Raw genomic sequence first — 23,490 nt, 5'->3', positions numbered from 1 at the left:
TCGAGGGAGAAAAAGGCAATATACAGACAATATTTTCAGGGAGTAGGAAATTGGGGGGAAACAAGGGATCATTGTGAAGGGGATAATTAAACCGAAGCGAAACAAATTTCAACGTGTCTGTCAGTTTTACCGGCAGGGACATAGCTTCTGCTTGTGTCCGTATACAGAAATATACTTGGTTGTTTGGAAGACCATTCCGAAAAATGTTTAAATTCCACATACAAGATTGATCTAATTCTGGACAAGGAAGTGTAAAATTTGGACCCAACCCCAAGAAGCCGAAAAGAAAATAGACCAATTATTCCATATTTTCCAAAAATAAAGGATGGATGTGTCATTATGTGTAAATTCTGCTACAATTTTGGACCTCTGTAGAACAACGAATGCTACGACATGACTATATAGACACAAAAAGTCCTATATCCCGTAAAAACAGAGGTGAAGTACAAAAACGTAATTTTGATTAAGCACGTGTAATGTGGTATGTACAAGGTGAGATGAAAAAATTGCAACCAATTTCAGACTTCTGCCATTTCTAAGCCATTTCTGCCATTTCACCCGACAGCTGTTTAAATTATTCCAGTGACAGCTCATTATATTGTTTATAAGCGTTCAAAAGCATTTTGGTGAGAATTTTCCAAAAAAAAGAAAAAAGTTATTCGGAATGGAATTCAAGCGTCATAGTGTAATTTCTTTTAATTTGGCTGGAAAGCCACAAGTGGCTATCGTTAGCGCACTCCAGAATCTACCGTTAGCGCGATATTGGTAGCGTAGCGTCAAGGAAGTGGACGCAAAAAAACAACAGAAATGGTTCGAAAAGTAAGGAAGCGACTTGATCGAAACCTGCGTCGCAGTAGCCGAAAAATGACACGTGAGCTGAACATATCGCAATATTCCATTCGGAAAATATTGAAAAATGAGTCCGGAGTAAAGCCATTGCAATTCCTAAAAGGGCAAGAACTTACACTGCAACAGAACGAAAATAAACTCAAAAGAACTAAAGAGTTGCTTCGCTTGGCCGAAAGTGGTGAACTGCCGAATTTGGTTTTCTCCGTCTTCGATGAGAAAACATTCGTTGCCCAGCAGTTTGTAAACAACCAAATTGATCGTGTTTACTTGCCAACGAGTTCAGCTGAAAATGTGCACCTTCGGTTGGCCACCAGAACTCTAGCGCCGGCCATGGTGATGGTGTGGGCTCCATAATAGCCGATGGTCGCTCTCCGTTTGTATTAATCGACCGTGGCATCAAAATAAATGCCGAATATTATCGCGAAAGAATTCTGGAGGGTGTATTAATACTTTGGGCACGCAAACATTTTGGCCGCAGACCTTAGGCATACCAACAGGACTCAGCACCATTGCACTCAGCATGCGCCACCCAAGAATATGAGGTTCCTCGCTTCATTTCCAGCGCACAATGGTCACCAAAATCTCCGGATACCAAACCGTTGGACTATTGTGTCTGCAGTACTTTGGAAATGGAAAGGTTGACACTAAATAATACCAAAGTATCGATCACCTTAAGCAAGCGCTACGCCGGGAATGGGCCAAAATACAGTAGAACAACATTCAGGCAGCGTGTGACGGTTTCTTTGGCCGTTTGAAAGCCATAATTCGTGCCAAAGGTGACCAATTCGAACAAATTGATGCTATTTCCTACATTTTTTTGCTTTCGTTCAATAAAATGTAAAAAAATTGTAAAAATTATGGCGTTTGACTTTGTTGCAGTTTTTTTTATCTCACCCTGTATATTCTTGATCAGCGTAAAATTCTAAGACGTCTTTCTTCCCGCCTGTTTTAATCACGCACGCAGAGTCAAATCGAATTATGATAGGAAGCTAAAATTTTACACAGATCAGTCTTTTGTGTGTAGGCAGGTCAAGTTCCATATCGTAGAGCCCCCATGTAACGGTATCCCCGATATTCAGAATTTTGATGATTTTAGCCAAAATTTTCTATGGAATTGTCTAAAATTCTACACGACGAGGCCTTTGCGGGTACTTTGTCCCCTGCACGAGAATTGTCTGTATAGATCCACGATATCGTATAGCCCCCATATAACAGTACACTCGATATTCGGTATTTTGATGATTTCAGCCAAATGTTTCAATGGAATTATCTGAAATTCTACACAAGGTGTTCTTTGTGGGTACTTTATCCCCTGGATATCGATATCGTATATCGGTAACCTCTCAATATTCGGCATTTTGATGATTTTAGCCACATTTTTCAACGGAATTGTTTAAAAATCCACACAAGTGGTCTGCCCGGACGAACTTAGCTGATTGTTTAATTTTTATTACTTAAAAGTGTTTTGAGAGTGTTTTAAAGTTACAAGTTTCCATAAAAATACAATTTCATTTCCAAAAAACCAGTAAAGAAAGTCCTAAAGTCGGGCGGTCCAATTTTATGATACCCTACACCACCTTGCCAATTTAGTTGAGATCCACATAACAATTAAAAGTTTTTTTATGGGAGAATTCAATCATACACGCTATGATTAAAATTATAATTTAAAATTCAAGGACTAAATATGCCGAAGCATTTGTATCTTTTAAATTCGGACTTGTATTGCCCATTTGGTGCAAAATTAATTTGAAATCAGATAAAGATATATATGGGAGCTATATCCAAATCTGAACCGATCTCAATAAAATTTGGCAAATATATTTCTGAGCTGTATTTGATATATGTCCCTGAATATCGGTGTTACGGAGTGCATATTACGGCTGTGGGTAAGAAATACAACAAATCGGATGAACAATATATATGGGAGCTATAGCTATATCTGAACCGATCTTCACCAAAATTTGGCATACTAGCTTCTAGACTCGGTCACATGTTCCAAATTCGATCCCATTTGGGCAAATATTAGACGTTTGGTGCACAATAAAAGGTAAATCGGACGAAGTTATATATGGGAGCTACATCCAAATCTAAACCGATCTCGATAAAATTTAGCAAAGGTATTTCTGAGCTGCTTTTGATTTATTTCCCCAAATATTCTTGTTACAGAGTGCATAATACGGCTGCGGAGGACAAAAATAACAAATTGGATGAATAATATGGGAGCTATAGCTATATCTGAACCGATTTCAATCAAATTTGGCATACTTATTTTCAGACCTAATTTGGTTGTATGTGCGAAATTCCATACTATTTGGCCTGATATTACACGTTTGGTGCACAATAAAAGGCGAATCGGACGAAAATATATATGGGAGCTATATCTAAATTTTTACCGATTATCTCCAATTTCAATAGGGTTCGTCCTTGTTCCAAACAAATGTTGTTTGGAAAATTTCATCTCAATCGGATAATAAATGTGACCTGCCTTTTGTTCACAAGAATACATGGACAGACGGACTGACATGCATAAATCAACTCAGAAAGTGATTCTATGGAGATCTTCAAAAGGAACTATGGGTCTATCTCGTTTCCTTTTGCCTGTTACAAACAAATTCACAAAGACATAATACCCTGACCACCTTGTGGTGTAGGGTATAAAAAGTCGTTTCAAACCGAAACAATTCTGAGTTTTTCGTTTTCCGAAGGAGCTAAATACGGAATTAAAATTACTTTCGTACGGAATTCGTTTCTGTGACATGTCTGATATAGAACTTTTCTTCGCGGTATCCACGTCAAATTGTCAAAATTTTGCAAAAATCTTTGAAGGTGAAATTTATTTCAGATTATCCTTAACGTCGCAATTTTCCTTGCGAAATTAGATAACATTTGAAAAAGTGTACTGTAAGTTGAGCCTGTATATAAAAGAGCGGAGTAACTGATTGCTTTCTAAACGACCCGGCGAAACGGCTAATGCTAGTGTCTTGAGTCTTGAAATGCATTTCGGTCGATGCTTGTGGTTAGGGTGAAATTCGGACTATGAGTATACTAAAAGGTACCAAACATGGAATCCACTCTATTGGGCAAAAGGACAGAGCTTCAATTCGGAAAATTGGAATGAGACTCGTTGATGAAGTGTAGGATAGATGTACCAATGGTTTTCAGGAAATTGGGAAAAGTACTAAAAATCATAAAATTTGGTATCAATAAATTTGGTAGTATATGGAGGTGGTATGTACCTCATACCATCCATGTCCACGTTAAAATAAGCGGTAAGTAGAAAGTGTTATGAGCTACAGATATCAAAATAAATTCATTATTTAATATTGAGATTTCTTTCTATAAAATACCAGAACTCAAATTATTTATCTTTGCATTTATTTATACTTTTCGTATTCGACCAACTTCATAATTGGGAAAATAAATAAACCCTTTTGTTTCTTCGTAAATAAAAACTGCAATTAATGGCAGCAACAAATTACCAGTCCTATATTTGGCGGAATCTTTGCCATGTAGACTTCTTAAATGGGTCTCGGTGTAAAAATTGGAAAGGGGTGAATAAAAATTATTCGTTTTCCGACAAACAACATTTACCTTTTGACATTAAAACGACAATTACCAACGAAGGAACATGAAATGGGAAGCTATGCTACTTCGTAATAAACCTTCATCTTCCTAAAAACAGTTCCTACCAAATTCACTGATGAAATTATTCAGAAATAATTCACCAAACAATTCCTTTTAAAATATTTGAAAATCACCGATAATTGCAGTCTCTTTTTCAACAATTTTAAATTAAGTCCCAAGAATTGTTATTTGTGACCTAAAATTCTGTAGAACAAAAAATTCAATTCAAAAAAATATATTTGTCTATGTGCATTATATTTTGTATGGCTTCTACATAATTCTCTTCTCACTTAGTTTGCATTCGAGCTTATTTTATTTGTTCATTTTCAATTTGAATTTAAATTGGCAGATACCAAAATGAGGGTTTTTGTTAATGGACTTTTATCAGAAAAAGTGGTAGGTATATTCTTTCACAACTAAAAATATTTAATTAACCGGAAAAACATAGTCAGGCAATATTAACTACGGTTAGGATGGTTCTATACTGTTTCTTTACTGCCGGTTGCAAATAAAGGGCATCAATGCTCGCCAAAATTTGAGAATGATGGAATTTTAAGCGAAATAGAAAATACAGATAAAAAAAACTGCAACAAAGTCAAATTCCATAATTTTTAAATTTTTTTAAATTTTATTAATTGAAAGCTAAAAATTTCGGAAATAGCATCAAATTTTAGAGTAAGTTAAGATTTGTTTGAATTGGTCACCTTTGGCACGATTTATGGCCTTCAAACGGCCAATGAAACCTTCACACGCTGCCCGAATGTTGCTCTGTGGTATTTTGGCCCATTCCCGGCGAAGCGCTTGCTTGAGGTGATCGACACTTTGGTATTTTTTAGTGCCAATCCTGCTTTCCAAAATACTACAGACACATTAGTCCAACGGAATGGTATACGGAGATTTTGGTGGCCATTGTGCGCTGGAAATGAAGCGAGGAACCTCATATTCTTGGGTGGCGTGTGCTGAGTCCTGTTGGAATGTCCAAGGTACATCCTCCAGAATATTTTCGCGATAATATTCGGCATTTATTCTGATGCCATGGTCGATTATTACGAGCGGAGAGCGACCATCGGCTGTTATGGGGGCCCACACCATCACCATGGCTCGCGCTTGAGTTCTGGTGGCCAACCGAAGGTTCACATTTTCAGCTGACCTATTTGGCAAGTAAACACGATCATTTTGTTTGTTTACAAACTTCTGGAAAACGAGTATTTTCTCATCGGAGAAAGCCAAATTCGACAGTTCACTACTGTTAGCCAGGCGGAGCAACTCTTTTGCTCTTTTGAGTCTATTTTTTTCTGTTGCGGAGTAAGTTCTTGCACTTTTTGGAATTTCAATGGATTTACCACGAGTTCATTTTTCAATATTTGCCGAATGGAATTTGCGATATGTTCAGCTCACGAGTCATTTTGCGGCTACTGCGACGTGGATTTCAATCAAGTCGTTTCTTTACTTTTCGAATCATTTCTGCTGATGGTGCTGTTTTCTTCCGTCCACTTTCTTGACGTCGGGCTACGCGAGACACAAATGATTTATTCACATTTTAATGCTGAGTGCTCTAACGATAGCCACTTGTGGTTTTCCAGCCGAGTATAAAGAAATCACTATCTATCACGCTTGAATTCCATCGCGAATACCTTTTTTCTGGAAAATTCTCAACAAAATGCTTTTGTACGCTTGTAAACAATATAATGAGATGTCACTGGAATAATTTTAACTGCTGTCGGACGGGTGACTTAGAAATGACAGCAGTCTGAAATTGGTTGCAGTCTTTTCATCTCAACCTATAGTTCTTCCAAAACCACCTGCTGACATCAACCCTACTTCCCAAACATAGTTTTCATACAAAACCCACACTTTTGCTACACTTAATGTTCGCATTTCCAAAAGTCTTTGATTAATGAATCCTACACAACATCAAAGATCTTCATCCCAAATTCCAGCATTATCTCTTTCCTGAATACCAGATTTAATACATTTTAGTACTTTTTGGTACGTTTTTCTAAATCTACCTCCATACATCAACCCCAACTCACAAAAAGTGATCGTATAACCGAATGTCAATAATCCAAAATTTGTACCAATTATTATTTTTCGAACAAATATACTACGCACTTGCAAGCCATCACCAGGTCTGAACCACGGACACCAACAATGGCATCTATATCAATTTTCAGAATTCCAGCTCTATTCCTTCATCGACTCACCTCCAAACCTCAATCCAAGATATCAACAAAGATTTCAATATCAAATTTCGGGATTCCACCTCCGAATCCCAATCCCAGATACTAACAGAGAATACAATATTAAATTTTCAGGATTCCACCCCTATCCCTTCACCCAATACCAAATTTAGTACAGGTCGCAAACTTAGTACACATTTCCAAAACCCCCTTCATGTACCAAACTTGCTTTCCACCTTTGATTCTCGTACTCAATTTCAATTTTTAACTCGATCCGTCCACATAATACCAAATGATACCATTTTAAAAGTTTAGTACAATTTTAAAACTTTTCGTAACATTAAAATTGGAATTTCCAAAAACTTTTTGGCACATCTATCCTGCACTCTGGCGGTAATTCTCATTTCAAATTTTAGATTCGAAATTCTAGCTCATTTCGTTTTGTATACAATTTTTAGCACGTTTTAGTACATTTCGTACTCTTTTAGCACAAATTTGCAAAGACGCAGCCTAATCACACGCTTGCGCACCTAGACTGAGCTTCTTGCAAAATTTTAAGATTTTAACTTCAGCTGTTTCGTCTTGGCGTTGATTCTCAGTCAGTCAGTCAGCTAGTCAGTTATTTCACTATCCTTCGTGGCTATATAGACTGATGAAATTGTATATATTTTTTTATTTCCTTGGCAAAATCGTAATTTTCTCCAGGGGTTTTCAAAAATTTTCGAGGCCTCCTGTGAAAAAGTACAGTTTTTTTCATGGATTTTTGCCAAGTTAGCTATACAGACCATAGACTGAGGGTATGTACCTGCCGCGACTGAAACTTGCCCCCTCTCAATTTAATTTTCCATCACTCCAAATTGGCAACACACAGTCTTCCTCCACACATCCTCCCCCCTCTATTTTTCCAGTGGCGAATTGCTGACACCCACCCCACCTACGAACATCACGTAACGTTTACGTAGCATTTAATGAAACGTTGAAATTACAACCGTGTCAAATATTTGTCTTTAACGGGCTTTAATTAGTTTGGCCCAAAATAATAATAAAACAACAACAACAGCAGCAACACCAACACCAGCCGCGTGAGAGTTGTCATTATTCCCATCCACAATTTAAACATCCTAAATAATTAACCCAGGATTGACTGCCACAGCGGTGTGGTAGGGGGTTAGGAAGTAGAGTCCTTGCAACCTTGGTCGTGTTGTGTTTCGTTGAATAAACTTTGGCAATTATTTTTGTCTATTCAGAATGAACTTACCGCACATTTTCTAAGCAGGTAAAAAAAAATCATGGCCATTAAATGTGGGCAAAAGAAAAACATTTGCGAAAAAAAGGTTTGTAATTAAATAACAAGGATATTTTTTTATGTTTGTATATCGACCGTCTAATTAATAGGAAAATAAGGGTATCAGACATTGAACTATACATTTGTCTAAGTGAGCTATGGTATGAAATGTCGAAGTTTAAATGTTTCAATTAAAAATAAATTTGACAGGAAGACAAATGCATTTTTGCAAAGGTAATTGGGGTGTGATTTAAAAGAAACAAATTAAGGAAAATAATTTGAAGTCTGCTGAAGTCTTAAAAATGTTTTTATACCCTCCAACATTCTATGGAGGGTATATTAACTTTGTCATTCCATTTGTAACTCCTCGAAAAACTCATTTTAGACCCAACAAAGTATATATATTCTTAATCATCGTAAAATTCTAAGTCGATCTTTTGTTGTCCGTCTGTCTGTCTATATGTATATCTGTCTGTGTAATCACGCTATCTTTCGAGCGAATTGTGATGTGTATTTTGCCAGTAGGCAGGCTAAGAAAATGGGCCATTTCAAGGTCAATGTTTTCATATAGCAGCCATATAACTGTACGTCCTAATATTCGGTATTTGGATGATTTTAAGGGTTTTACTTACCAGAATTGTTTCAAATTTCGTATTCATAAATTCTGAAATGGTACTACAGCCTATAAGAAAAAATTACTTACCACGTCTTCGTTGATCCCCCATATAAGCGGTTTCATTTGGGAGGTATTTTTCTACGATTTATTATACCCTCCACCATTGTATGGAGGGTATATTAAGTTTGTTATTCCGTTTGTATCACTTCGAAATATACATCTTAGACGCCACAAAGTATATATATTCTTGATCAGCATAAAATTCTATGTCGATTTAACGATATCCGTCCGTCTGTAGCAATCACTCTTGCTTCCGAACGAAATGAAGAATGTTGATAAAAATTTACTCAAATGTGTATTATGTCTGCAGGGCTTTTGGTATTGAAAACGGTACCTCCCGATATTCGGTATTTTGATGATATTAGCGACATTATTTACCGAAATTGTTTCAAATTTGGTATTTGAAGTTCGTAATGGATACTACAGCCTAAGACAGAAAATTGCCTGTGCAGGTCCACGTTTTATAATCCCCATGGTACCTCCCCATACGGTATTTTAATGATTTTAACTACATTATAAACAGATTTTTTTTTAGTTTCGAATTTGAATATTGTAATAGCTTGTGACAAAAGTTGTCTGTGCGGGTCCAAGTCGTCCTATAGACCCTAAAATAACGGCTACATTCGGTATTTTTAAGATTTTAACAAAATTTTTAACGGATTTGATTTTTTTTTTTTTTTTTTTTTTTGAAAATTGTTAAATTTGTACGAAATGTTGGAGGGTATTCAAAGTTCGGCCCGTCCGAACTTATAGCTTTTTTACTTGTTTTCTTTTAATTCGAAAAAGTACTAAAAAGCTCTATATTTGGTACCATTTTGGTGATTACGTTTACGTATAAGAATTACGTTGGGAAACTTGTAATGTGGTTGTGTACTAAGTGTAAGAACTGTACTAAATGGTACTAAATATGGTACAATTCGGATTTGGGTGAACGGATGGACCAGGAAATTTAAAATGTTGGTATTGAGATGTCCGCTGAGGAGTTGGGTTTGGAAATGCGTTCAACAAGCACAAAATTTATACCATTTGGAATTATGTCATTTATGTCACATCATTTGTTAGAAGGGAGGTGATTTTGGAAATGTGTACTAAGTAGTAAATGATATTAATTTGATACAATTCCATTTTGCTAGAACGGAAGAAGCATGCAATTTGAAATCTTGGTATTGGGTTCCTGTTGATGGTGGGCTTGTGATAAAGAGTTGGTTTTGGAAATGTGTACTACAACTGCACGAAAAGTACTAACTAGTTCTATATTTGGTACAATTTGGTATTGAGTGAACATATGGTGTTTTATATATGAAATTTGGTATTATGGTAGATGTTCATGTGTAGTCTGGACATATGGAGCTGACTTTGGAAATTTGGACTATAATCATAAAAAAGTACTAAATAGTACATAATTTGGTATTGGGTGAAGGGATAGAGATAAAATTCTAAAATTCGATATTTCTATTACTGATAGTACTGATGTCTTTGAGATTTTGCAGTGGTTTGGAAACGTATCCTATATTTTTTATTAAACTGTACTTGATTCGATATTGGGGATAAGGGATAGGGCTGGAACCCTCAAATTTGACATTGAGCCCTATATGGGTATTTGTAATTGAGATACAGTTGTACCAAAATTACTAAAGACTACTAAATTTTGTTTTGGGTAGAGAGACAGGGCTGGATTCTTGAAATTTGATATGGATGTCATTTCTGGTGTCTGTAGTTAAGAGAAGTTAGGGAAGGTGGTTTTGGTAGTGCGACTCAAGAACGTACGAAAAGAGAACAGCGCCACAAAATGCGCAGATGTGTGAAGCGATGGAGCTGAAATCTGGCATTCAGATCACTGCGGGTTTTGAGGGTTAACATATAGAGACGTTGAAATAGTTTTAGACAGAACATGGGATGTCGGTCCATTGTGCAATGGTTTTACTAACAGTATCCTTGGTAATATTTAAAACAAAAGATTTTGAGGAAATTTTAAGGTACTTTCAGGCGTCGATTCGTAAAAATTCAAGGGAAAAATTAATCGTAAAATAGGGAAATGTTTTTTTTTTTTTTTTTTTATTAAAATATATGATTCACATTTATTAAAATATATGATTCACAATGAAAATATAGTAACTTATAGTAAAATTTACTGAAGAATATTTTTATCTTTAACATAAATCTTCTAAAACGATTTGGAGATTGTTGCATGAACTCACATAAAATATGGCCTTAACCCTAAAATGCGTTTTTAATATATATGAATTTCTGGGGTTTACGTAGGATCTAGACTTGCTACGATCTATTTTGACTTGGTACGATTCCGGTTAAAGGGAGTGTTTAGCCATATTTCAAAAATAATCGTGTTGTTATCAGCAAAATTGCCGACAACACTGAGTACCTAGAATATAAATATTCCAAGGAATCTCAATCCGAAAAATTCAAGGAATGTTGAGGAGTGTTAAATTGTTCCCTCTATTTTGGTTACTTTGCGATGTACGCCTTCAAAACACTTTGTCTTCTATTTTTAGCTCTACTTTCATAATCTGCTTCTGTAATTATTAAAACAAGTGAATTTTGTTGCATAGTGTAATTAATATCTAGTTCATCCCTCTCAACCCCAAAACTTGGGGTATCTATAAAATTATGCACTGCATTTTCGAATTTGAAGTACCCCTCTCGACATCAGTGACTGCGGCCTCAATAAATTTCCAATCAATATTCCAAATCATATCCGCACTTAACCATTGCCATGGCAACAGCAACAGTTATCTACAGTGTCCTAATCAATGTCTTAATAAAATCAACTCTCATCCATTTCTTTGAGCGAACACGTACCGGCAATTTGGCATCTTAAACTTCATAATTCAATAAAACAATAAAAAAAAATGTATAAAGAACCCCCCCAAAAACACCGAACCGAAACGAATCGAAAAAAATCCATGACTTCTCATTCGGACTTGCGTTTATTTCACCGCACGTATCCTCACTCATCCATATGGCCCGCATTCTGCGCTGGGAGACAACAAATCCTAACAAATTATGACACAATCAAATTACGTGTGGCATCATAAACCAACCCAGTCCAAGCCCCATGAGCCAGCCACTGAGCTGAAAACAAATCTCCCTGCAGTAACCCAATAAACACACACTCTGAGCCAATAACTCGAGGGGGTGGGTGAGGAGGGGCGTCCATTTCTGTGAATAAATGTGCATTCATAAAAAGAATCTCCACACACACACACACACCGATCTCTGAGGGAAGCGTGTAAAGTCCACACGTAACAGTTGTAACTAACTGCAAAGCATGCGGGTATGAGGCCAAAAGGGAATACACAACTACCCACGTTAGCATTTGAAAAACACAACCTGGTGAGGAGTGAAGAGGGTCGGGGGAGGGGATGCTAAGGAAAAAAGTAATCCTAAATAGTTAAGGCTTTGGCTTGGATGGATGCGTGCACATTTCCGAGACCCATCCGAATGACATGAATTGGTCACATACTTTACGATGCCAAACACGGCGTCATCATCTTTATGTGATACGTTAATGTCACACATATACACACACACATATTGTATTGCATACATATATGCACACACACAGACACATTCAAACTCCAAGGCCTGGATGTCTAACTTACAAATGCTGAGTACACATATAAAATGGTTGGTGTAAATTTTTGCGATAATGATCTGAGAGCCCACAATTCGGACACAAGAAAAGAAGAAGAAGTCTTTCGCCTCATCCGAACTTAATGAGAATTTTAGCTATGAATTGAGTATTGATTGACAAGGTTATTAGAAGTCTTTTAAATGGCCATTGATTGCAATGACCATCGGACAAAGAACGGAAGATAAGGCAATGAATGAATGGATGAATGGCTGGATGGATGAATGCAACAAGCAACACTTTCCAATAGAAGACACCTCAGAGAAGAGATCAAATGAAGGGTTACTCTTCAATTTAGGCAATTAACTTTGAAAATGGTCTAGCAAATGATTTTCAATCGAATTTTAAATTTGCCTGAATATTAAAACAAGATTTCCTTCCCAGGGATCAATTTTGGCAACTGATTTTTGTAACTGGACACCTGGCGTCTTGTTAAGGGACTGGATGCACCAACTTAAAATGATAAAAATGCTATTCATGAAGATAAATGTGGTAACCAAATAGTTAATCCAGAAGATGTATGATTAAAAAAAAAACAGTCGAGAAACTTATGAATGGATCATTAATTGGAGATGAACATTAATAGCAACCCTTTTAGAGACCCTTGATTACAAGAACTATCATGCAAGGATAAGGAAATGAGTTACGCAATTGATGAAATTATGACAAAAGAGAAAATTCTTAGGATACTGCAAATTTTGGTGTTGCACTTTTGTAAAAAGATAAAAAAAACAGCAACAAAGTCAAACGCCATATTTTTTATACCCTACAACACTGTGTGTTGGGGGTATTATAAGTTTGATTGGGCCAAAAATTATGTAACACCTCGAAATATTGGTTTCCCACATAGGAAAGTATATATGGATCTCCGAAGCTCGCCGAGCTGAGTCGATCTTGCTATGTATGTCCGTCTATCCTCTACAGGTCGCAATTATGGCCCGATCTTAACGAAATTAGAATGGAGGTGGGGCTAAGCCAGAATAGAAGCCTATTGCTTTTGGAGAGGATCGCATAATATTTAGGGGTTGAAATGGACCAAAAACTGAAAAATTTCCTGATTTTGCAGTTGCTCTACAGGTCGCAATTAAACACCAATCGAAGCGGAAGTTACCATGGGGCTAGAGCTTAGGTCTGGGCGGAAGCCTTCTATTTTTGATGGTCATCGGGTAATATTTAGTGGGTGAAATAGACATTAACATTTGTGTTAAACAAAAGTCAAATTTTCCATTAAACCGCGAATATTTTTAATCCCGGCGAAATCACAAACAGACGAACAGGTCAATTCTGAAATATATACAAAAAATACATTATAAGCTAGAATGCTTATATATCAAGAATAGAATAGAATTTCGACAAATTTTGTCAATTCAAAATATCCTCTTGCCATAAAAGTATAAAATCTAAAAATATCGCACAAAAAGATGACAATAGTATTTTGTGACATTTTTATACCCTACAATACTATGTGTTGGGGGTATTATAAGTTTGATTGGGCCAAAAATTATGTAACACATCGAAATATTGGGGTCCCACATAGGAAAGTATATATGGATCTTCCTAGCTCGCCGAGCCGAGTCGATCTAGCTATGTATGTCCGTTCGTCCGTCTGTCCATGTTAATTTGTAATCAAGCTACAGGTCGCAATTATGGTCCGATTCTCACGAAATTGAAAATGGAGATGGGGTTAGGGTCGGAATAGAACCCTATTGTTTTTGGAGATGATCGCAAAATATTTAGGGGTTGAAATTGACCAAAAACAGAAAAAATACTTGATTTTGCAGTTGCTCTACAGGCCACAATTATAGACCAATCGGCGCAGAATTTCGCATGGAGTTAGAGTTAAGGACTGGGAAGAAGCGTACAAATTTGGATGATCATCGGACCACATTTACCGGGCAAAATAGACCATAACTTTTTTTTTTGTAAAAAATACGAAATTTTCCACTGAACCGCGAATATTTTTAATCCTGGCGAAATCACAAAAAACACGAAAATTTCACTTCTGACCGTTACATTAATGCTCATATCCAAAATCTCGTATATATAGCAATCTCATATATCAATGAAGGGAATGTTAGTTATATCGCTGATAAGTCAAGAACCGCTGGATTGATTTTCACAATTTTCATCAATTCGGAATGGTCTCTTGGCAGAAAAGGATAAAATCAAAGAAAATCGCGGTAAAAATCTGCCAATAAAAAAGTTAATATTTTTTGTTACATTTTTATTTTTCAATTTTTATCATATTTTTTATCTCATGCGATTTTTTCAATTTGATCTACAATTTTGAATTGAAAATTTTTAAAGTTTTTCTACACCCCCAACACTATGTGTTGAAGGTATTATATACATGTCGCAATTATCGTCCGATCCTTACAAAATTTTTCATGGGGTAGCGTTAGGGTGAGAATTAAAGCCTACTGTTATGGAAAAAAAAAATCATTTTCCTGAAAGAGGAAAGAAGTCGAGCAAATTGGATGACCATTGGATTGTACAATGGACCATGGCTTTTGTGATTTTTTTTTTTTTTTTTCGAATACATAACAACACGGCGGAATGCGTAAATAAGGGTAACATCTGGACAGGCCTCTATGACATTATTTAATATCGAAATTTTCCAAAATGAATTTGGACATAGAGGGGCTTCCAACATATTGTAGTGTTGTAGGGTATCACATGGTCGGCCCCGCACGACTATAGCCTTTGCTTACTTGTTTTAATTGTTCATATATTTTTTACTGCATGCGATTTTTCAATTTGACTTATAATATTGAAGAGTACATTTTGTAAAATTTCTTTTACCTTGCAACACAGGTTGGGGATATTATATACAGATTGCAATTATCGTCCGATCCTCACGAAAAATTTCCTAAGGGTAAGATTAGGCTTAGACGGGCTAGACCTACTGATTTTAAAGATTTCCGCAATATATTTAGGGGTTGAAATGGACGAACGTTCCTGATTTTGTAGCCGCTATAAAGGTCATAAATATAAACCAAAGAACACGAAATCTCGCATGAAGTTAGAGTTTATTACAGCGGGTAGCATGGACCACTACTTTTATGTGAAAAAATGCCAACATTTCCTTTCTACCGAAACGCTGCAACTAATTTACAGGCGAAATCCAAAAAACATAAATGGCTTTTTTATGCTGATTTCGTTGACGAATATAGTCAAATATCGTAGACAAGCAAATTATATAAATGAGTCTAAATTTGGAGATATAAACGGGCCTCTTGCATTTGGAGATGATCGTAAAATATTTAGGGGTTCAAATGAACTAAAAACAGAAAAAATTTCCTGATCACATGAATGAAACCAATCGACACGGAATTTTACGTGACAAGAGAGTTGAGGACAGTGAAAAAGTCTAGAATTTGGGATGACCATTGGATTATATTAAGCTGTAGCTAACAGCACGACGGAGTGCGTAAATATTGGGCAAATGTCCCTGGTCAGCTAAGGGTAATATCTGAGCAGTGCTCTATGACATCATTTCAAAAGAGAAACCTTCCAAAGCGGATTTGGACAAAAGGGGATTGTAGTGTTGTAGGGCATCACATGGTCGGCCTCGCACGACTATAGCCTTTGCTTAATTGTTTTTTAAATTTTATTGAATGAAAGAAAACATTTTCGGAAATAGCATTAAATTTTAGAATTAATTTAGATTTGTTCGAATTGGCCACCTTTGGCACGAAACCGTCACACGCAGCCCAGATGTTGTTCTGCAGTATTCTGGTCCAATCCCGGCGAAGCGCTTGCTTGAGGCGATAGACGCTTTGTTATTTTTTAGTGCCAACCTAGCTTCCTAAAATAGTCCAGACACAATAGTCCAACGGATTGGTATCCTGAGATTTTGGTGGCCATGAAGCGAGTAACCTCATTTTGTGATCATTCTTAGAAGGCGCGTGCTGAGTCCTGTTGGAATATCCAAGGTCTGCGGCAAAAATGTTTGCATGCCCAAGGCTTAAATACATCCTCTAGAATATTTTCGGCATTTATTCTGATGCCACGATCGATTAATACGAGCAAGGAGCTACCATTGGCTGTTATGGCGGCCCACACCATCACCATGGCCGGCACTAGAGTTCTGGTGGCCAACCGAAGGTGCATATTTTCAGCTGACCTCCTTGGCAAGTAAACACGATCACTTTTGTTGGACAACGAATGTGTTCTCATCGGAGACGTAGAAAACCAAATTCGGCAGTTCACCACTTTCGGCCAAGTGAAGCAACTCTTTAGCTCTTTTGAGTCTATTTTCTTTCTTTTGTGGTTCTTGCACTTTTTGGAATTTCAATGGCTTTACCCCGAGCAAATTTTTCAATATTTGCCGAATGGAATATTGTGATATGTTGAGCTCACGAGCCATTTTTCGGCCACTGCGATGCGGGTTTCGATCAAGTCGCTTCTTTACTTTCGAACTATTTCTGCCGATGTTGCTGTTTTCTTCCGTCCGCTGCCTTGACGTCGGGCTACTCTACCAGTATCACGGTAAGGAGCGATGATACAAGAGACAAACGATTTATTCTATTATCTAAATGCTGGAGTGCTCTAATAATAGCCACTTGTGGTTTTCCAGCCAGATATAAAGAAATCACACTATCACGCTTGAATTCCATCACGAATAACTTTCTTTTCTTTTTCTGGAAAATTCTCACCAAAATGCTTTTGTATGCCTGTAAACAATATAATGAACTGTCAGTGGAATAATTTTAACAGCTGTCGGACGAGTGACTGCGGCTGACAGCAGTCTGAAATTGCTTACAGTTTTTCAAAATTTCACTACGTACCGGAATACACCTTGTCTAAACGTTTGGAAATTAAAAATATTAAAACTTGTTTTAGGGTTAGGATCTTACTGTATATGAGGTTATGTTAAATTCAATATTTGAGTCAATGTTGCCAAAAAATGCGAAAATTTTATTTTTTTTATAGATTTTTTTGCCTTTTAAAAGTCAATACGGAAAAGGTAACATAGAACTTTGTTTTCGTCAGAAATCCTCACAAGGTAAAATATTGAAAGCCAAATTTTTTGTATGTCTAAAGGGATTTATAATTTTTTTTTTTTTTTTTTTTTTGAAAAATAGATTGAAGAGAACTATTGGGTGACTCGCCTTAGTTTCAAAGTTTGAAACGAAATAATTTTAGTGTTGTTATCTGTAACATTGACAAAGACACTATATATACCTAAATTCAATGATTCTAGAGAACATAAATCCAAAAATTAAAAAAAATCAGTAAAGAAAGTATTAAAGTCGGACGGGCCCGACTTTATGATACCCTACACCACTTTGCTAATTTAGTAGAACTCCACATAACAATCAAAAGTTTTTATGGGAGAATTCAATCATACACGCTATGATTATAATTATAATTTAAAGTTCAAAGGACTAAATGTGCCGAAGCATCTTTTAAATTCGGAGTTGTATTGTCCGTTTGGTGCACAATTAATTTGAAATCGGATAAAGATATATATAGGAGCTATATCCAAATCGGAACCTCGGATCTCGATAAAATTTGGCAAAGATATTTCTGAGCTGTATTTGATATATTTCCCAGAATATCGTTGTTACGGAGTGCATATTACGGCTGTGGGTAACAAATATAACAAATCGGATGAACAAATATAACAAATCGGATGGGAGCTATAGCTATATCTGAACCGATCTTATCGAAATTTGACATACTAGCTTCTAGACTTAATTCGTAAGTGCCAAATTCGATCCCATTTAGACAAATATTCGACGTTTGGTGTACAATAAAAGGTAAATCGGACGAAGTTATGTATGGGAGCTATAGCTATATCTGAACCGATTGGCATACTTATTTTCAGGCCAAATTTGGTTGTATGTGCAAAAATTCGGGCGATATTACACGTTTGGTGCACAATAAAAGGCAAATCGGACGAAGATATATATGGCAGCTATATCTAAACTTTGACCGATTATCTCCAATTTCAATAGGGTTCGTCCTTGGGCCAAACAAATACTTTGTGCAAAATTTCATCTGGATAGTGCAATAAATGCGAACTGTACTTTGTTTACAAAATGTGATTCTATGCAGATCATCAAAAGGAACTATGGATCTATCTCGTTTCCTTTTGCCTGTTACAAACAAATGCACAAAGACATAATACCCTGACCACCTTGTGGTGTAGGGTATAAACAGTGATGAACTGGGAAATTACCTACTAAGACTACTTTGCAATAAACAACTTTCAAAACGCCATTACACGTGTTTTTTTTTAGATATTTCTTCTATATTTTTTTTTTTTTTGAGTCACACGGTGTTATGAGTTGGTTTGTTCTACACTTTTCTTTACCCACTAAACTATTTATGTTTTATGTCCAAATGTAAATGTTCGACTGGTTACGATGATTTCCTTTCGAAAAATAGTGTTGTAGTCAAAAATGCGATCATAAAATTCAAACAATATCTAAGCCAGCAAAATCCACACACGTTCAACATGTCTATGGGCTGTAAAAAATACAAACATCAAGTGGCATCAAAGGAAATAACAACACCCTTCTAAATATGCTAATATGAGGATACGAAATAAGCCATCTCCTCCAGTGAAATATTTAATACAAGTTAAGATCTCCTCCTCTTCGCGAGATTTTAGTATTGACATAAGAAAACATTTTTTTTATTTGAGCAGCGATAAATATCAAATGATTGGCAAAATATTTCATAAAAATATTTTCACAACGTGCCACCAGCCAACCCAAAAGTCAACAAGTCGGCTATGCGGCTCATTTGCCATACAAAACGGAAAATACTCAAACAATACATATTTATGTATGTACATAGACAATTTATATGTATTTGTACATACAAGGCACATATCGCAGAGAACGATTTAATTAATTCATAAAATAATGAATTAAAAACTTGATGAGAAATTCTACTGATATTTATTGAAATACATGTGGACTCCACATTGTGGAGAGAATCTTCTGAAATGCTCTCCCACAGTGATATACAGTGGTGGCCAACTAATTAGGGACACATTTTTGATTAAATATTTTTTTAATTTTAAAATATGGAAAAAGCGAAAAATTAAGGAACCCATATTATTTGAATTAACTAAATATTCAGATATTTTTCATCAGCTGAAACTAGTTCCTAAGTAAGTCTAGTCTCTGTCTCTGAGATGAAAAACGGCAAACAAAATCAGACTGCTGTCATTTCTGAGCCATTCTTCCGACATCAGTTAGAATTATTCCAGTGACAGCTCATTGTTTACAAGCGTACAAAATCATTTTTGTGAGAATTTTCCAGAAAAAAGTTAGTCGTGATGGAATTCAAGTGTGATAGTGTGATTTCTTTATATTTGGCTGAAAACCACAAGTGGCTATCGTTAGAACACTCCAGCATTTAAATGCGAATAAATCTTTTGTGGCTCGTACCATTGCTCGTTACCGTGATACTGGTAGCGTAGCCCGATGCATGGAAGAAAACAGCAACATCAGCAGAAATGGTTTGAAAAGTAAAAAAGCGACTTGATCGAAACCCGCGTTGCAGTGGCCGAAAAGGCTCGTGAGCTGAACATATCGCAAGATTCCATTCGGCAAATATTGAAAAATGAGCTCGGGGTAAATCCATTGAAATTCCAAAAAGTGCAAGAATTTACACCGCAACGGAAAGAAAATAGACTCAAAAGAGCTAAAGAGTTGCTTCGCTTGGCCGAAAGTGGTGAACTGCCGAAGTTGGTTTTCTACAAAAACTAACAAAATGATCGTGTTTACTTGCCAAATAGGTCAGCTGAAAATGTGCACCAGAACTCAAGCGCCGGCTATGGTGATGGTGTGGGCCGCCATAACATCCGATGTCCGCTCTCCGCTCGACCGTTAATTGAATTGAACATTCCAACAGGACTCAGCACCACCAGAACTCAAGCGCCGGCTATGGTGATGGTGTGGGCCGCCATAACATCCGATGGCCGCTCTCCGCTCGACCGTTAATTGAATTGAACATTCCAACAGGACTCAGCACCATTGCACTCAGCACGCGCCACCCATGAATGGTTACAAAATGAGATTACTCGCTTCATTTCCAGCGCACAATGGCCACCAAAATTTCCGGATACCAATACGTTGGACTATTGTGTCTGGAGTATTTTGGAAAGCAGGTTGGCACTAAAAAATACCTCATACCTCACCGCAAGCGCTTCGCCGGGAATGGGCGAAAATACCGCAGAGCAACATTCGGGCAGCGTGTGGCGGTTTCATTCGCCGTTGAAGGTCATAATTCGTGCCAATGGTGACCAATTCCAACAAATCTAAACTTATTCTAAAATTAGATGCTATTTCCTGCATTGTTTGCCTTCATTCAATAAAATTTAAATGAAAATGTAAAAATTATGGTGTTTGACTTTGTTGCAGTTTTTTATCTCACCTTGTAGGAATGAGGTATGTAGTTAGTATTGAACTCGCACTCATGTTAACTAAATGGTTCTAAATTTTGTACAATCTAAATTTTAGGAAAACCGGACGGAGTTGGAATCCTGAAATTTGGAAATAAGATTTCTATTTTTACTTATGTGTACTAAATGGTACTAAATTTGGTACAATTTAAATTTAGGTGAACAAATAGAGCTGGTGTCCTCATATCTGAAAATAAGATTACTGTCGGAATGTCGGATTCTGATATTGAGGTAGTATTGAAATTAGATATAGATTTTACTGTTTGTGTCTGTGGTTGAGAAAGAACTGGCTTTATGCGTACCATAATTGCACTAAATTTTGTAATGGGGTGGAATTTGATGTTTGCATCTGAACTGCATTTTGATGCTTGTATCTGAATTTGAAATATGGAGACTGTTTTGTAAATGCGTACTATAATCGTACAAAAAGTACTAAATGGTACTAAATTTGGTATTGGCTAAAAGAATAAGGCTAAAATCCTAAAATTTGATATGGATGTCACCTTTTATGTCTGTGGTTGAGAGAAGAAGCTCGTTTTGGATATTCGTACTATAATTGCACTAAATGATACTAAATTTGGTATTGGCTAAAGGAAAAGAGACGGATCCTGAAAATCGATATTAAGGTCACTCTTGGTATCTGAGGTTAAGGTATGGAGGTGATTTTGGAAATGTGTACTAGAATTGTTCGAAAATTACTATGTGGTCCTAAATTGGGTATTGGGTGAAGGGACAGAGCTGGATTTTAAGAAAAGCACTAAATAGTACTAAATCAGTTATTGGTTGAAGGAATAGAGCTGATATTCTGAAATTTGATGTAGATGTCACTGTTGGTGTCTGTGGTTCAGATATTGATGTGGTTTTGGAAATGGGTACAGTAGTTATTCAAAAATTACTATGTGGTACTAAATTGGGTATTGGGTGAAGGGATAGAGCTAGAGTTCAGAATTTTCATATTGAGGTCTCTGTTGGTATGTGGTGGTGGTTTGATAATTGTTCAAAAAGTTCTAAATGCTACTAATTTTGGATGTCAGTGGTACCTCTTGATTTCGACATTTTTATGGTATCAGCCCCAATTTTTAACAAATCAGGTTTTTGTTACAAAGTCTAAAAAAAATCAACGGAACATTCAAGTTTTTGGGTTTATAGGAGGAGGGTATTAAAAATTCGTCGTATCGTCGTTTTTACTTACTTTATATTTCAGTTATTATTTTCAGTCACTTTGTCATTCATTCATATTCTCTTTGGATAACAAACAAATGACCAGATAATAAATCGTAAATATCCCATTATCAAATATTTCTCTGTACCTCTTCGCGGAATTTCTACTTTCAGGTAACATGTGAAATTCTCATTCTCACGTTTTCAATTAATTTGAATATTATGGTTCATTAATAAATTTTTGATTATGCGTACATAAAAGCCAAAATAAAATCTAGCCTCGTCTTGGCATTTTTTTCAATTTGAGAGACCAAAAACGAAATCCAGCCCAAGGTTGCCAAAACCCATATTCATACCCAACCCGCCATAAAATGGCAAAGAACAGACTTGAAAACAAACAAAATATATTTACATAAAGAATACGGATAAAGGAATACATAAAATGGGAGAAGAAGAAGGCACAAACATAACGCCCCCAAAATGCCAAGAGAATTCCCTCTTGTCTTACTGTCCGGCTATAAAAATGATTGACATGCGACCATTCGCTGACAATCGACACTGGTAGCCGTGATAGCCAACACCGCAGCAATTAACGAACGGCAGGAAACCTAAGCAACCACAGAACACTTCTTCCACAACATGTTTAAGTTTGTAAGTATTTTTCACATTCCAATACGACAACAAAGTGCCATAAATTATGGATTAGCTGGTGGTATTCATGCCGTTCAATATCCCCCAGCCACCGCCACCACCACGCCACCACAAAAACGCTAAACAATTATTTAATATTTGTCTTTCAGATGACCATTTGCTTGTTTGCTCTGCTGGCATTGGCCTCAGCTAAGCCACACTTGTTGACCACTGGTGTCAGCTATGCCACTCCAGTTGTGGCACCCGTTCATGCTGTTGCAGCCCCCGTAGCCTTTGCCACCCCCGTCGTGGCCTCGTCTGCCTATTATCCTGCATACACATCTTCCTACTACCATCCAGCGTATGCCACATATCCACATTTGGGCGCCACCTATTTTGTCAGACGTTAAACGACGAATGAATTGATTATTTCAATATTTAAAAGAAATAATTGCGAATTTTATTTGTTTCTAGCGTTAATTTTTATAACGTATACTATACACTATTTTTTTAAATAAATTTTTACAAATGAAAAATATATATCTTCAATGAAGGATTTTTATTAGAAGCTGGATTGAAGAGCTTAAATAAAATGATGAAAAAATGTAAGCGAATGTCATAAGTCTGAAATATTGGAGAGTCATACCGATTGATAACTAAATTAGAAAAGACAGAATATTTATGTGATATTAAAAACTGAACTCCACAATACAAACATGGTGAGATCAAAAAACTGCAACAAAGTCAAACTCCATTTTTTAATTTCATTAAATTAAAGCAAAAAATTTTGGAAATAGCATCAAATTTTAGAATAAGTTTAGATTTGTTCTAATTGGTCACCTTTGGCACGAATTATGACCTTCAAATGGCCAATGAAACCCTCACACGCTGCCCGAATATTGCTCTGCGGTATTTTGGCCCATTCCCAGCGAAGCGCTTGCTTGAGGTGACCGACCCAACCTTGCTTTCCAAAATACTCCAGAAACAATAGTCCAACGGATTGGTATGTGC

General features: G+C 36.4%; 1 protein-coding gene across 1 annotated transcript; it reads left to right on the top strand.

The window, feature by feature from the left end:
* The first annotated feature begins 22,407 nt into the window (after positions 1-22,407).
* On the top strand, positions 22,408-23,017 carry LOC101896082 (uncharacterized). Its single transcript, XM_011295434.2, has 2 exons — positions 22,408-22,500; positions 22,650-23,017. The coding sequence occupies exons 1-2, from the start codon at positions 22,489-22,491 to the stop codon at positions 22,887-22,889; spliced, it is 252 nt and encodes an 83-aa protein (XP_011293736.1). The 5' UTR covers positions 22,408-22,488; the 3' UTR covers positions 22,890-23,017.
* Positions 23,018-23,490: the final 473 nt, after the last annotated feature.

The sequence above is a fragment of the Musca domestica genome, unplaced genomic scaffold, assembly GCF_030504385.1.
Source record: "Musca domestica strain aabys unplaced genomic scaffold, Musca_domestica.polishedcontigs.V.1.1 90, whole genome shotgun sequence".
NCBI lineage: Eukaryota > Metazoa > Arthropoda > Insecta > Diptera > Muscidae > Musca > Musca domestica.
This window is presented reverse-complemented; position numbering and strand designations above follow the sequence as displayed.